At 44.3% G+C, this 16,458-nt stretch overlaps 2 protein-coding genes across 2 annotated transcripts; both read left to right on the top strand.

Moving 5' to 3' along the window:
• Positions 1-38: 38 nt before the first annotated feature.
• Positions 39-9,344, top strand: olfcv3 (olfactory receptor C family, v3; the record flags this gene model as incomplete). The annotated part of the gene is made up of 9 exons (XM_080531680.1): positions 39-48; positions 157-352; positions 890-1,178; positions 1,772-1,858; positions 6,101-6,292; positions 6,625-7,161; positions 7,242-7,466; positions 8,159-8,282; positions 8,449-9,344. 9 exons carry the CDS (start codon positions 39-41, stop codon positions 9,342-9,344), a joined length of 2,556 nt encoding a protein of 851 aa, XP_080387806.1.
• Positions 9,345-10,418: 1,074 nt separating this feature from the next.
• Positions 10,419-15,067, top strand: LOC308156999 (extracellular calcium-sensing receptor-like; the record flags this gene model as incomplete). The annotated part of the gene is made up of 8 exons (XM_080530468.1): positions 10,419-10,579; positions 10,771-11,065; positions 11,431-11,720; positions 12,300-12,595; positions 12,897-13,105; positions 13,342-13,566; positions 13,791-13,914; positions 14,172-15,067. The coding sequence occupies 8 exons, from the start codon at positions 10,419-10,421 to the stop codon at positions 15,065-15,067; spliced, it is 2,496 nt and encodes an 831-aa protein (XP_080386594.1).
• Positions 15,068-16,458: the final 1,391 nt, after the last annotated feature.

The following is a 16,458-nucleotide window of genomic DNA, read 5'->3' on the forward strand; positions in this document are numbered from 1 at the left end:
CTGCTATCCAATACAGAGCCTCTGATGTCAGTAATGAGATGCAGAAAGGCAGGAGTTGAAGATACATAACTGCTCTCCTGAAGCTCTCTCCTTCTGTTAGGGGGTGGGTATGTGTGAGGATGACTCTCTTGCTTGTGTGGCCTCTATTTTACCCAGTCTCTGCCCTTTACCCCACCCCCACCTTCCCTCCCACCGCAGCCACAGCCCCAGCATGCTTTCTGCAAAACCACTTTGCCCCTGGTTTTGTGGCTGAGGGGGACTATGTCATTGGGGGGATCTTCCCACTGCACTACAACCAGGAGATGCCAGACCTCAACTGCACCTACAGACCAGAGGCTGTCAAATGTAATGGGTAAGTTTTCGCTCTTTGCCAATAATAATAATAATAATAACCCCCTTGTTAAGCTTTGAACTCACACATTACCTGGTCATAAAATGGCGATAGTTGTCTTTTGCTGTGTCACGTAACCATGTCCAGTGTTAACCCTCCTCAGCAGTGCTCTCCAATCCTTTTTCACTTTTTACTCTTCTCTTCTCTTCTCTCTCCATGTCTTCCCTTACAGTTTTTTCTCCTCTCCAAAGTTTTAACTTGTTCTACTTTGAGTGTATGTGTGTTTGTGTGTGTGTGTGTGTGTCTGTGTATGTGTGTGTGTGTGTGTGTGTGTGTGTGCGCGCACATGCTCCGGTGTTTGTGTGTGTGTGTATGTGTGCGTGTATGTGTGCATGCTCTTGTGTTTGTGTGTGTATGTGTGTGTTCATGCACGCATGCTCTGGTGTTTGTGTGTGTGTGTGTGCGTGTGTATGTGTGTGCGTGCGCGCATGCTCCGGTGTTTTGCGTGTGTATGTGTATGTGTGTGTGTGTGTGTGTTCATTCTCTCTGTGTGTATAGGTTTGACCCCCGAGCTTTCCGCTGGGCTCAGACGTTGAGGCTGGCAGTGGAGGAGATCAACCACAGTCAGCATCTGCTGCCCAGACACTCCCTGGGCTACCGGATCTTTGACTCGTGTGCGTATCCTCTGACGGGTCAAAGAGCTGCTCTGGCCACTCTGAACGGACCGGGCCAGGCCCACTCCCCCATGTGCTCTGGTGCCTCTCCTCTCCTGGCTGTGATCGGAGAGTCCGGCTCGGCTCAGTCCATCATCGTGTCCAGCATCTTGGAGCCCTTCAGGATCCCAATGGTAGGGGTGTCGACTTGAGGTTCTGTCACAACAAGACTTTGATCAAGACGCTCCTTGTTGCCGTAGTTACAGAGTTAAGGGACTGATCAGTAGTGTTTATGATGGAGGGGGGGGGGATGAATGGAGGAAATCATAGCTGAATTGCTGTGACTCTCAAAGATCTGTTTCAAAAGAAAAAGTCCAGTAAACTGGACATAATGGTGGCTTGTTCGTTCTAGTAGCCTAAAGTATGGTGTATTTTTTTTTTTAGACCAAGATACATTTAGACTTCTGAGTAGATTTTAAGTCAGAGTGTGAGACACAGTGAGATATGTACAGACAAGGGTTAGATATGTCCAGTAAGATATATGCAGTAGATATGTACAGAGCAAGGTACAATAATATTGTACAGTATATGTACAATGTGCAAAAACAGTGTGTTGAAAAGCTGAGTTGCAATGTTCATCCTGTTGGGGGGTGGAGGGGGCTTGGTAGTAGGCATACTTTTGTGTGCCATAGCACTGTGATCTCTAAAACACCCCCTTCCATGTCTCTCTGATCCAGATCAGCTACTTCTCATCTAAAACACCCCCTTCCATGTCTCTCTGATCCAGATCAGCTACTTCTCATCGTGTGCGTGCCTCAGTGACCGGAGGAAGTACCCCACCTTCTTCAGAGTGATCCCCAGCGACGACTACCAGGTGAGAGCCTAGAATGACATTGTGACACGTTCTAGTCTTTTGGTCCTCATATCGGCAACCAATCAAAAAGTTCTAACTTTTCTTTTGAAACACGGAACTACGTTTCAATATTGTTGAGGATCACAACACAAATTCGCTAGTCAAACCAAAATACTGCAACGCAATGGATTCGGTGAGTAATCCCCACTGCTACATAGTTAACTATAACACTACTTTACATTGTTAGCAGGCTCACATAACAAGCTGTGTTAGTTGACTAGCGATGTGTCATTGATTTTGATTGAACAACGTGGAAATCTATTCACATTTTTCGATAGAAAAGTCAGATTACATCAGATCCTGATATGCGGACCAAAGAATTAGAAAGGTTTTTTGTTTGTTTTAAAGGTTTGACATTGAGGTCATCAATTACGTAAGGATGTATTAGCCGGTCGGCCTGAACCATGCTACCATTGAAAGTGCGAAATCGCTTTAGCTAATTTCCCAGCCGTTTGATCACAGATTTTTGTGCCATTTTATTGTATCTGCTCACTGTGCCAAAGTCTATAGATCCCCTGAATATTGAAACAATTAGTTCAGCAGCTTTTGTTTTCTCAGTCATTGCATTACTCAGGTAGTGCATCCTGGCTGAGTTAATAAAAGACTGATCAGTATTTATGATGGAGGAAATCGGACAACTAAAATATGAACATTTAATTAGTTTAGTTTTTTTGTGAGGTTTTGTGGTTGAAAATGACAGTAATGCTCCTTCTTGTCATTATTGCTCTGGAGAGTGTAGGCCTATTGTATGACTTATCATAGCTTTAATTTATATAGGCTTAGTTGTGTAAAATGGCCCAGTGGTTAATAGGTTCAGGCTGACATTGCAGTGATGGTCTACATTTACAGTTACGTTTATGTTGTGTACCTACTGTGGTTAGTAGACTACTCAAATAAACACGGAGAAACGGACTGTAGTTTACTAGCTTCTTTACTTGGAGTAATGACAACGTTACATTGCATGTCACGTCCTATATAGGAATGCTGGGAGGTACGTCCAACAGGTACATAATAACGTAGTGACGTAACGTACTCAGGCCAGGTAGAATAAACAATGCTAGAGCAATAGATGCAAACCCAAATACTCTACAGCAGGGGTCGGCAATAGGCGGCCCGCGGGCCATTGCTGGCCCATCACCAATAATATTTGGCCCAGCAGAATATTTGGAGAATCCACTTATTTTTTTTATTTTACAATATCCGACCGACAGTCCCACATATAGCGCCTATAATGTCCGAATAGAGAATCTACCTCCACCTGAATAATGCTTATTGTACTTTTATCCATGTTGAGAGTGAATGACACAGGGACAGACAATCAGGCAGCGGGGTGCACCGAAGCGCACTGACGCTGAACCCCTCATAGTGAATCATAAGTAGGTGGACAACGTGTAGTGCTGAAATAGCCGTGTGTGGTTTGAAAAAAATAACACCAGCTCAGTAAATAATTCAAACGTAATGTTTACGTATATGTGACTGCAACACACATATGAACAGTAACAAAGCAAATTCAGTTTAATATTCTGAAAAACATTGACAACAAAATCGGTGAAAAAAAGAAAAGAAAGAAAAGTAATCCGCTTATGCGAGGGGTGGTGGTGCATAGGCCTATGCTCCTGAAACGACAGAGCAAACACGCTATTAGGGATAATAATTACAATGAGCCATTCATTCAAAATATACAAAATACAATTAGGTTATTAAATACAATAACGACAGGCTTGGTACTCACTTAATGTGAAAAGTGGCATCTCCCATCGGTCAGTATTTGCTTGATATCTGGTTATATGGACGTCACTTTAATCCGCAGGCAGTTCTCAAGTTTTTTTTTGCATCAATCGATTCCTCTCATGCGTCTTTATCACATTCATTGAGGAAAAGGACGACTCGCATGTATAGAAAGGGAACATTGTGAGCACGGAAGATGTGAGTCTCACAACGGCTTTGCGTTGATGAAACCAGGTAGGATGAACATTATAGTTCGCTGTCCATTCCTCTTTAAATGCCCTGTTTTCACCGTCAACTTTCCTCTTTACACCTTTGGAGAGTGACATGATGTTTCTCTTGCTAGTTAGCAGGTTAAATGTTTAGCTAACTTCACCCGGCACGCAAACAACCAATCCAATAATAATGTGACCTTGTCTGGGAGGAGGGGGGAATCATTCAGAATGAAAGTATGTTAAATAATTATTAGAATAAGCTAGGCTGCGCTACATCGTCAGTCCACACATTTATTATTCAAAACTATGGAAAAGGGTGAAACTACGTTTCAACGTTGTTGAGAATCACAACACAAACTTGCTAGTCAAGCCAAAATACTGCAACGTAATGGATTGGACTGCTACCTAGTTAACTACAACACTACTTTACATTGTTACCTAGTTAACTACAACACTACTTTACATTGTTACCTAGTTAACTACAACACTACTTTACATTGTTACCTAGTTAACTACAACACTACTTTACATTGTTACCTAGTTAACTAGAACACTACTTTACATTGTTACCTAGTTAACTAGAACACTACTTTACATTGTTACCTAGTTAACTACAACACTACTTTACATTGTTACCTAGTTAACTACAACACTACTTTACATTGTTACCTAGTTAACTACAACACTACTTTACATTGTTACCTAGTTAACTAGAACACTACTTTACATTGTTACCTAGTTAACTACAACACTACTTTACATTGTTACCTAGTTAACTACAACACTACTTTACATTGTTAGCAGGCTCACAAAACAAGCTGTGTTAGTTGACTAGCGATGTGTACATTTTTCGAAAGAAAAGTCAAAGCATTAGAATGTGTCACATTTTTTAACAATCAATTACTTATGAATGAATTAATGGAATGAATGAATGGTCTTTATTGTCATTGCTACAGTACAGGTACCAAACAACGACATTTAGGAGGGGTGGCTCCCCTGGTGTTAGGAAAAAAAAAAAAAAAAAAAAAGTTCGGGCCCGCCATCTAGTGGCTCAAAAAAAATTTGGCCCGAGGCCAAACCTAATTGCCGACCCCTGCTCTACAGTTTATATAAACGCCTCCAAAGCGACTTACAACAAATACATTTGACTAAGTAAGTGAATCATCTGTCCACCAGTCATAGCAATAACAAGTAATCTATGCTCCAACCGGGGGCCATTGACATTCATAATGCTAAAAGAAGGAAGAATTTATTTTGTATTTTTTATTTACAGTACAGAAACTGTACAGGGGATAGAGCTCTACCTCAATGCTGCAGCAGACACAAGGTGTGAAGTGCTGCAGAAAGCCATCACAATGTGGTAACGAGCTGTGAAGGATGTTTGAAAAGAGAATGGTTGGCCTTATCAGCTTGCCTCAGATAGATTGAGGTTTTTACATTAATGATACTTTAGAGAACTCTGGCTGCACTTCCCCTTCCGATGTGCCTGGTTGTTATCATAAAAATCCTTGAACTTATGGAACCCAACAACATCTCTGGCCTCCTCCTCCAGCACACCTGTTGTGTCCATACAATAGGCCTACACTGCACTTGCCTATATGTTATAATAGGATGACCATAGAGGGCGCTGTTGCGTTACGTGATACGTACTATGTATGAACAGAAGAAGAAGGTAGTTCCGTGTTGAGTGAAGAAGAGAAATAAAGTACCCTGTTTGTTCCTATACTACTGTGTGATATATGTCCGATACACCCACACAACAACACCCTACCGCAGTCTCCGGTCAGCTGATGCCAACCTCCTTGTCCCCATCACCAGGACTAAATACCAGATCTGTGGGGACCGTGCTTTCTCCATTGCAGCACCCCTCTGTCAAACAAACCCTCAAAACCCATCTTTTTAAACTTGCTTTTAAAAAAAAAAATATTTGTTGTTGCATATTTTTAAAATATTTGTTGTTTTTACTGACTGTGCTTTTGTTTTATGTTGTATGTATCTATCTATTATTGTTCTCTCCATGGAATGTAGTGTCTTTGAGTACTGAGAAAACCTGTAGTTGCCTGTACCTCTTGCCCTGAGTGGTATTGTATCCCTTCCTGTATGGGATTTCCCATTACTATGACTGTGCTTGTCTTTTTGTTTTAATGTTCGATTGACTTTGCTAAAAACATTCAATAAAACATTGTTAACACACACACGCACACACTCAGACGTACACTTACTGTACACTGTGAAATTACTGTGATTGTTTATCTAATTCCAGGTGAAGGCTCTAGCCCAGCTGCTGCTCCGGTTTGGCTGGAGGTGGGTGGGGGTGGTGCGCGGGGACCATGCGTACGGGCGCTTCGCCCTGCAGGGTCTGCTGAGGGAGCTGAGGGGTACAGGTGTGTGTGTGGCCTACCAGGAGATGATCCCACTGCTCTACAACCAACACAAAGCCCTGGAGATAATGCAGGTACAGACATTTCTGATAGTGAATTATAATGAGGTCAGACTTCAGAGGCAGATTGTTGACCAAATACTAAACATGAGTGCTCAATATCAACATTATATGAATCTGTCCCATAGGGGGAATATGTATAAAAAATACTGTATACTGTGTGTATACTGTATACAATACACAACTATACTGTATCCCTCCCGTTTTTCCCTCAAACCCTCTTACTTATCCATTCTTATTTTCTTTAACTTCTGCCTATTGTCTGTCCCCATGTCCCTGACACCAATCGTGTTACACTAATTGTCTTGCCTCTCCCTTCCCCCCCCTCCCCCTTGTTCTCCCCACAGGTGATGCGTACCTCCAGTGCGAAGGTCGTGGTGGTGTTCTCTGCCGAAGGGGAGCTGACGCCCTTCCTGAGGGACTACATGGAACAGAACATCACAGGGATCCAGTGGGTGGCCAGTGAAGCTTGGGTGACCGCCTCCCTGTTCACGCGGAGCGAGTATTACCCCTATCTGGGGGGCACCATTGGCTTCGGCATCAGACAGGGTCAGATTCCGGGGCTCGGGGACTACCTGCGAACGGTGGACCCCGAGAGCTACCCCACTAACTCCCTGGTCCAGGAGCTGTGGGGGGCCCTGTATGGCTGTTCTCCCTCCCCGTCCCCCTCCAGCCCTTCACTGCCCCCCTGTTCAGGACAGGAAACGCTACTGAAGCAGCATTCGTCTTATATGAACACGTCCAGCCCCAGAGTGGCCTATAATGTATATAAGGCTGTATACGCCATAGCACACTCCCTACACAACCTCCTTGAATGCCAACCAGGGAGTGGGCCCTTCCAAGACAACTCCTGTGCTCACAGCAGCAACATTCACCCTTGGCAGGTACAATGTATAACCAGCGATTACATGATTTAGTCCACAGTTGAAAAGACATTATTTAAAAATCCATTCTTTTTTTAAAGCTCCAGCACTATCTCCAGGAAGTGGCCTTCACCATCTCTGGGCAGAAAGTGAAGTTCGACCTGAAAGGGGATTCCATTCCGTACTATGACATCATCAACTGGCAGAGGGGGACAGACGGGAACATCGAGTTTGTCAACGTGGGCATGTTCGATGGAACAAAGGATGCTGGGAAGGAGCTGGTGATCCAGGAAGAGGCGATAGTATGGGCGGGGCATCGAAGCGAGGCAAGCTGCTCACACTGTGTATTTACCTTCATCAGATGCCAACTGTTGAAGTTCTGTAGGGTGAGGTGGAGGTAAGTTAGGTGAATGGAACAGTTTGGATTTGATGAAATACAATAACTGGGGTTGTGGTTGTGAGATCAGAGTGTGTCAATTATAGAATGTCTCCCCTCTTAATAATAATAATTTTAAAAAGAATAATAATCATAATAATAATAATAATAATAATACATTAGATTTGATCTGTGCCTTTCTGGACATCCAAGATCACCTTACATTAGTAAAAGTACAAATAAAATCACATGATCAAACATAATAACATAGGACAAAACAGCACATGTTTTAAAAGCTTTTCAAGTTCATTTATTTTTCTTTCTCAACATGTCAGTATTGATCAGTCAGAGTCAAGCCATTCAAAGGTGGTGTGCTCCCTCTACTGGTCATTAGAATAACCAACATGTGCAAAGCATCTTCAGAGACCGGTTTTGGTTTTGGTAACGCAAAAGTAATGTAACAAGTTATTTTCCACAGTAAGTAACATTGTAATGCAACAAGTCTCTTTTAATGGAAGTGACATTGTAACGTCCCCCAACCTGGTAACCTGGTTGTTAGTCATGTGAACACACGTAAATGTTCACCTCATCACCATATGATACTGGAGTACTGGAAGCCTGTTGTGTCTCTGTGTTGTTCAGGTGCTGGAGTCCGTGTGCAGTGCCAGCTGTACTCCAGGGTTCAGGAAGGCTGTCCGTCCTTTGGAGCCTCTGTGCTGCTTTGATTGTATACCATGTGACAGCGGCAAGATTAGTAATGAGACAGGTTTGAATTGTATATATTTGAAATGTATATTTTAACTGATAATACTGCTACGATGTCACTTCTCTCCTGTATATACTGTAACTTAAGTTCAGAAACTCTCTTTTTCTCTGTCTGTGTATCTCTTCAACTCACCCTCCGTCTCTCTCTATTCCGCTCTCTATTCTAGATTCCATAGACTGTTCGCCCTGTCCTGAGGACTTCTGGTCAAACGCAGAAGGAACAGCTTGTATCCCCAAGGTGGTGGAGTTCCTGTCCCATGATGCAATGGGGATAGTCCTGACGGTGATTGCTGTAGTGGGCGCTTGTCTCACCGCCACCGTCCTGGCGATCTTCCTCCATAACCGGAACACTCCCATCGTCCGCATCAACAACTCAGAGCTGAGCTTCTTCATCCTGCTCACCCTGACTCTGTGCTTCCTGTGTGCGCTGGTGTTCATCGGGAAGCCCACTTCCTGGTCCTGCATGCTACGTCACACCGCATTCAGCATCACCTTCTCACTTTGCATCTCCTGCATCCTGGGCAAGACTCTGGTGGTCCTGGCTGCCTTCACTGCCACCAGGCCTGGAAACAACATTATGAAGTGGCTGGGGCCCAAGCAGCAGAGGGTCATCATCTTCAGCTGCACCCTGGTTCAGGTGCTGATCTGTGCAGCCTGGCTCATTGCTGCACCTCCCTTCCCTAACAAGAACACCCATTACCAACGCTCCAAGATCATTCTAGAGTGCAGCGTGGGTTCCAACCTGGCTTTCTGGTGCGTTCTGGGATACATCGGCTTCCTGGCATGCATGTGCTTTGTCCTGGCTTTTCTGGCCCGCAAGTTGCCTGGTAACTTCAATGAGGCCAAGTTCATCACCTTCAGCATGCTGATCTTCTGTGCCGTGTGGCTGGCCTTCATCCCAGCTTATGTCAGCTCTCCTGGGAAGTTCACTGTAGCAGTGGAGATCTTCGCTATTCTGGCCTCCAGCTTTGGGTTGCTGTTCTGTCTGTTTGCTCCAAAATGTTACATCATTCTACTGAAGCCGGAGAAGAACACTAAACACTATTTGATGGGGAAAAAATAGACAAATTCATGATTTATCTGGATGAAATCTGTTCAAATGTATACTCATTGTCTTTTAACTTAAAACAGCTTCTTGGAAATAAGTTCAATAAAATATTTTGTTGATTTAGTGACTTCATATTTTACTTATTTAAGCAATTTGGATATCAACTTTCTATAATCTATGCCCTGTAAACCCCACAAGCTACCTACTAGTGAATTACTCAGGCCTACTGATCTGTGCCTTTTCAGTGTCCTATAATAAAACTCAATGGATTTGGATTAGGACATTGGAAATCAGAAAGATTAAATGATTCGTACAAGTACATTACACAATAAAGTTAGGTATAAATATATATATTGAGAATTTTCATGCGAGATAGGAGTAAGGATTTGGGGTTTCAGTGGGATTGAGGCTGAAGATAGCTGTGACCTCAGCCCACAGTTGATGACACATTTGCTCAACTTCCCCCACTGCAGCCCTGTATTGTAATTCGCTGGCCATTAGACTCCAGCATGAGCCCACAATTTTATTTTATTTATTATAATAAATACAATTATAACATATTTATAATATATTATATTATATTTTAATGTTTGTTATTTTATTATTTAGTCATTTCTTAAAACGTAAGAAATTGTGTATTTGTAATTACACAGAATTGGATTTGAGCACAAGCTGCCAAACCACATTGAAGAGTTATAAACAGAGTGATAATTTGTTTTGATAAAAACCCTCATTTTAAGAGAGAAGAAGTGATGTGGTATATGCAATATGTCTCTGAATGGCATGCAAGACATGAACTGCTACCCACCCTCCTTGATGTACCTGGGGCCACAGTGCACACACCGGCATCCCAGAGGACAGGGTCAGAGCAGGTATATAACACAGTGATGGGGAGGCATCCTGACCAATGTGAACTGCACTCTCTCTGTGCGTGTGTGTGTGTTAACCTCAACACACCTCTTGGTGATGAGGGTCTCTGCAGTTCCTTGTCTGGCTCCAAGTTTGGCTCTGGGTCTGTGCACACTGCATCTGGCTCTGGTAGCTGGTGGATCTGCCATGGACGGGTCCTGGTCTGGGCTGAGGTCTGGGATGGAGTCTGTTAGATGTAGGCTCCAGGGCACCCCTCGCCCCCCTGCATTCTACCAGGACGGAGACTTTGTGATGGGGGGGGTTTTCTCCATCCACTACTACACGCACACCGTGGAGCACAATTACACTAGCCTGCCTGAGCCCCTAAGCTGCACAGGGAGGTTAGTGAGAGGAAGAGGGTCTTTTTGTGTCTGTGTAAGTTTGTACTGTATGAAAGTGTTGCAGCTGAATCATGGCTTATATTTGATCAATGGCTTACATTAAATACAACGGTTTTTAGAAACCACTACATTTCTACATAATTTCCACTCATAGGATATGTAACATCACATGTCTTTCTGTCTGTGCTCAGTATAGATTCCCGCGAGCTGCGCTTTGCCCGCGCCATGGTTTTCGCCATTGAGGAGATAAACAACAGCTCGGAGCTTCTCCCCGACGTCACACTCGGTTACCGGATTCACGACTCGTGCTCCTCCGTTCCCGTGGCCGTGAAAGTGGCTTTCCAGTTGGCCAACGGCCTGGAGCCGACGTTTTACACAGGCGAAAGATGCTCGCAGTCGGCCACGGTAACGGCTATAGTCGGCGAGTCTGGCTCCACGCCGTCCATCAGTATGTCACGGGTCATCGGGCCTTTCGCCATTCCACAGGTAAACTCTTAGGCTGCGTTCGTAAATTCGCTCTGGAATCTGATCAGCACTCAAGGAATGGATCTTGGCCAATCAAATTACTTGGTCTCAGACATCGACCCAGTGTGCGCTCCGGCGCTCAGAACAAATTTACGAACGCAACCATAATGTGTTATCCTCTACTAATGGGCCCGAATTCTGCTTTAATTTGATTATTAATTTGATTATTGTTTACTTTATCTGGGTATGTGTAGTATGTGTAAAATCCTGATTTTGCATCTGATCATCTTATTTCTAATTTCAGTTTAATTTTGTTTCTGCTGTTTAGACGAAAATTAGTCAAATATGGCATATTTGATAATCTCGATTGTGCCGTTGTTTTTTAGGTCAGTCACTTCGCCACCTGTGCGTGTCTGAGTGACAAGCAGCAGTATCCAACCTTCTTCAGAACCATTCCTAGCGACCAGTTTCAGGCTGCTGGTCTGGCCAGGCTCGTGAAAAACTTTGGCTGGACCTGGATCGGGGCAGTCCGGTCCGACTCTGACTACGGTAATAACGGGATGGCGGCGTTCCTCCAAGCGGCGCGCAAGGAGGGCATCTGTGTGGAGTACTCGGAGTCATTCTACCGGACGCACCCGCGCAGCAGAGTGAAGAGGGTGGCAGACGTCATCCGCAGGTGTAACTTTTTGGATAAGATATCACATTATTATTTGTTTCCCTTATATATTACACGTATATATTTTATATTAAACTGTTTGCTTGTGTTTAAGTGATGATGGAGTTGAAGGGGGAGGGCTGTGATACTTATGATGTGTTCATCAAATATAACTAAACAAAACCCAATGATAGGTCATGTCATCCATCCATTTATTTATTTTCTTACATATAGAGCACTGTCTATATGTTATCAATCAAAACAATTCCTGTCAATGGATAATCACCCCCAGTCACCCCCACCCTATTCACATCATCAGACAGCATCTCTGTGCTGTGCCCCTGATCTCATGATGTAGGCCTACTTTGTCACTACTTTGTTACTGTGGTCAACATCATTATTTTGAGTTTCAATTAACGGGGAGGGTAATGGATTCATACAAGGGGAGGGTCATGCAAACATACTTTTGACATTGGGGAGGGGGCTGCACTTTCTTTTCATGACCCCCCCTCGGTCCCCTATATGGCGGCCCTTTATAAGAGTGTAGCAAGGCATTCATATTAATATTAGGTATTAATACATCATCACATTACTACTCAGGTCCACAGCCAAGGTAGTGGTTGCGTTCGCAGCCCCAGGAGAGATGCAGTTGCTGTTTGAGGAGTTGGACCGTCAGCCCCCGCCAGTCAAACAGTGGATCGGTAGCGAGTCCTGGGTCACCCAATCGGATTTGCTGCGGTTCGGCTTCTGCTCCGGCGCCATCGGCTTTGCCATCGAGGGCTCCGTTATTCCGGGGCTAAGGGACTTCCTCCTGGACCTCTCCCCCGCGAAGGCGATTGGCTCGCCGCTGCTCACAGAGTTCTGGGAGGGCTCATTCGGATGCCGGTTGGGGAACGGTGAGATCATGTGATTCTGACGGTTGGTCATGGGATCCATTGAAGTATGCTGTTGTAAATGTGGGAATACAACTGAGTAAGTTGTGTTTGATGTCTGTCCATCCGTCTGTCTGTCCATCCATCCGTCCGTCGGTCCATCCGTCTGTCTGTCTGTCTGTGTCTGTCTGTCTGTCTGTCTGTCCCTCTATCCAACTGTCTGTCCGTCTGTCTGTCTGTTTGCCTGCCTGTCTGCTTGTCGGTCTGTCCGGCCCATTTGTCTGTCCGTCTATCTGTTCATCTGTCCGTCTGTCCATCTCTCTAGCGGAGGGCACAGACCAGAGGGAGTGTGATGGGACTGAGGACATGCAGCAGCTGCAGAACCCGTACACAGACACGTCTCAGCTGCGCATCACTAACATGGTGTATAAAGCCGTCTACGCCATAGCGCACGCCATTCACAGCATTGTGTGTGATGAGGGGACGACCTCCGCTGTGCGCTGTGACAGACCCATCAACGTGAAACCACAGCAGGTTAGTGCAATTGAGTAGGCCACTCTAAACACAAAGTATAAGTGACATTCATTTTGACTCCTTGTGGAGCAAAGAACCTCATGCCTCTCATATCAGGCTTGCAGTATAAAAAAATTAAGACATCTTTAACGGATGATCTTCCACTGTTCCCTCTCTCCTCTCATTACGCTTCTCTTCCCCATTATTTCTCTCTCACACACTCAACTTCTTCTCCTCACTCTCTCCCCTCCATCCAGGTTCTGGAAAAGCTGAGAATAGTGAATTTCACTCGTAATGGGTACGAGGTCTCATTCGATGCCAACGGGGACCCAGTGGCGACCTATGAACTGGTGAACTGGCAGAAGATGGGTGACAGCGGGCACTTGGAGTTTGTGACAGTGGGCCAGTATGATGCGTCTCTGCCACCTGGCCAGGAATTCGTAATGAGGAGCAACATCTCATGGGCTGAGGGGAGCACACAGGTAGTAGGAAGTACTGTAGTAACTAATTACTATTGCAATGCTAGAAGGGTCAGGGAGTCACGAATGCAATGCTATAAGGATTTATGGTTAAATGTTGTGGTTGGACTGAATTATTCTTCCATCCTCCCGAGCAGCCTGTCAATTTACTTGTGTGTGTGTGTGTGTGTGTGTGTGTGTGTGTGTGTGTGTGTGTGTGTGCCTGCCTGTGTGCCTGTGTGTATCAGGTGCCTGTGTCTGTGTGCAGTGAGAGCTGTCCCCCAGGTACTCGTAAGGCTGTGCAGAAAGGAAAGCCTGTCTGCTGTTATGACTGTATACCATGTGCAGAGGGAGAGATCAATAACATCACAGGTAATGGTACTATGAGATTAAGGTTTTACTGAATTGTAATTTAACCACTCTGCTCTGACCCAAACCTACACCATAAGGGCCACTAAACTTGTTTGATATTGTACAATTGTAGAGGGTTGTTGCGCTATTACATCATTTCAATATAGTCCCCTGTTCTCAACAAATTAACCATCAACTAGCAGTTACATTTATTAAGTGTCAACTGTAGTTAACCAGTATTTTCTCTCTTGTCGTCGTCCCCGCCCCACCCCCTTCAGACTCTCCAGACTGTCTCTCCTGCCCTGGGGAGTTTTGGCCCAACGGCCAAAGAAATCTGTGCCTCCCCAAACCTGTGGAGTTCCTATCTTTTCACGAGGTCCTCGGAATTATCCTGGTCACTTGTTCAGTGACTGGGGCCTGCCTGGCGGTCGCCACAGCAACCGTGTTCTACCATCACCGGGCGTCGGCCATTGTGCGGGCCAACAACTCAGAGCTGAGCTTCCTTCTGCTCTTCTCGTTGATGTTGTGTTTCCTGTGTTCTCTTACCTTCATTGGCCGGCCCTCTGAGTGGTCCTGTATGCTGCGTCACACAGCGTTTGGGATCACCTTCGTCCTCTGTATCTCTTGTGTTCTGGGGAAAACAATAGTGGTGTTGATGGCCTTCAGGGCTACACTACCAGGCAGTAATGTCATGAAATGGTTTGGCCCTCCACAGCAGAGACTTACAGTTATGTCCTTCACGTTTGTCCAAGCTTTGATATGCACCCTGTGGTTGGTTCTGTCACCCCCTTTCCCCATTAAAAACCTGACCACTTACAAGGAGAGGATCATTCTAGAATGCGCTTTAGGCTCAGCTGTAGGCTTCTGGGCTGTGTTGGGGTATATAGGACTCCTGGCTCTCTTGTGCTTCGTGCTTGCTTTTCTGGCTCGGAAGCTGCCTGATAACTTCAATGAAGCCAAATTCATCACCTTCAGCATGCTCATATTCTGTGCAGTCTGGATCACCTTTATCCCAGCTTATGTCAGCTCTCCTGGGAAGTTCACTGTAGCTGTGGAGATATTCGCCATCATAGCTTCTAGCTTTGGATTGATCCTGTGCATATTTGCTCCTAAGTGTTTTATCATTTTATGTAGGCCAGAGCAGAACACCAAGAAACATATCATGGGAAAGTAGGCCCACAGTAAAAGGTTATGAGTAACCAGAATCACAGATCACTTGTAATGTGTAAGTGAGTGTGTGAGTAACATGGTCAATCAGTTATCCTTTCCAACAAGACCCACAGTAGGTCACTGTTTAACATATGCATGTTGTCATCGCAAGGTGGGCTACCTCAATGCCGCTGCGGCAGATAGTAGTTTTGAAGATGTGTGAAGTGATGCCGAAAGCCACCACCAGGTGAAGGCAAGAGCTGTGAGGGATGTTTGAAAAGATCGTTCTGTGGTAGAAATGACTGACAGTGCTGAGGTTTCTGTTTCTTCATTGTATCAAAGCTTGCTAGATAGATTAACTTTTTGCACGAATGACACAATATCTCCTATATTTGGCCAAACAAAGTTGATTAGCAGATCAGGTCATGAATTACTGGGTCAGGAAGAGTGGACATTGTTTAAATATCAAGTTATCTTACGGGGCCCAACTTGTTTTAAACTTTTTCAAATCTTCTTTCATACAGTTATTGTAGTCATGATGCATTCTCTCATATTGCGTAGTATGGAACAGCGAAGAGAAGCAGGGGAAAATTTTACATGATCGAAAGTCAGCTTTGATAACGCAACCAATGGATAAGGCCTACTGAATAAAGTTAGGAATTTCATGTAACATAGGTTTAAGGATTTGGGGTTCAGTGGGCTTGTGACTGGATAGAAAAGTAGATAGGCTGGACAAATTCTCTCCCATGCCTCGACTTCATGGCAGCATGGTAAATTGTGCGTAGTGCGCAAAACGTGTTTTGCAACATTAAATTCCCCTTCACCTTCTCCCACACATTTGTTAACAATGGGGTTCTAACAGTCTAATGACCCACTTCAGGTTTTCACCACCTAGCCCTAGTATTTGGGTGGGTTGAAGTGGGGGAAATCGTGGATGTGTATTTGTTTACAGTCTAACTCACAACCACCCTGCTCATTTTCAGTTGGTCAACATGTTCCTAAATAATTCGTATAGGCCCTATTGGAGGAATCAAAACTGAAACCACTGTCAATTTCAAGCTCAATGACGATTAATCTCAAACGTTTGGAATGGCACATGCAGTCGTATTTGCAAAACAATTGTCCACATTTATGCATCTATTCAAATGTATTTGATAGCCTATGTGTTATGGCTATTACACTTTCTGTCTATGTTATTTGATCTGATTAATTAAATAGCATACCATTTGTCACATCTTCCACCGTTGCTTTATGTGCTTTATGTGTTTTTATCATGTGTGTGAAATGCACTTTTAAACTGAATCTAACTTTAATTTCGTGTAATCTCATCTGTATATCTGTAGCTTGGAGAAGATGGTACATTAACATTGTCTATATTATGATACATTATAATTTGCTCAGAAACACCTTTGCTCG

Source organism: Nansenia antarctica (genome assembly GCF_963989245.1).
Source record: "Nansenia antarctica genome assembly, chromosome: 5".
Taxonomy (NCBI): domain Eukaryota; kingdom Metazoa; phylum Chordata; class Actinopteri; order Argentiniformes; family Microstomatidae; genus Nansenia; species Nansenia antarctica.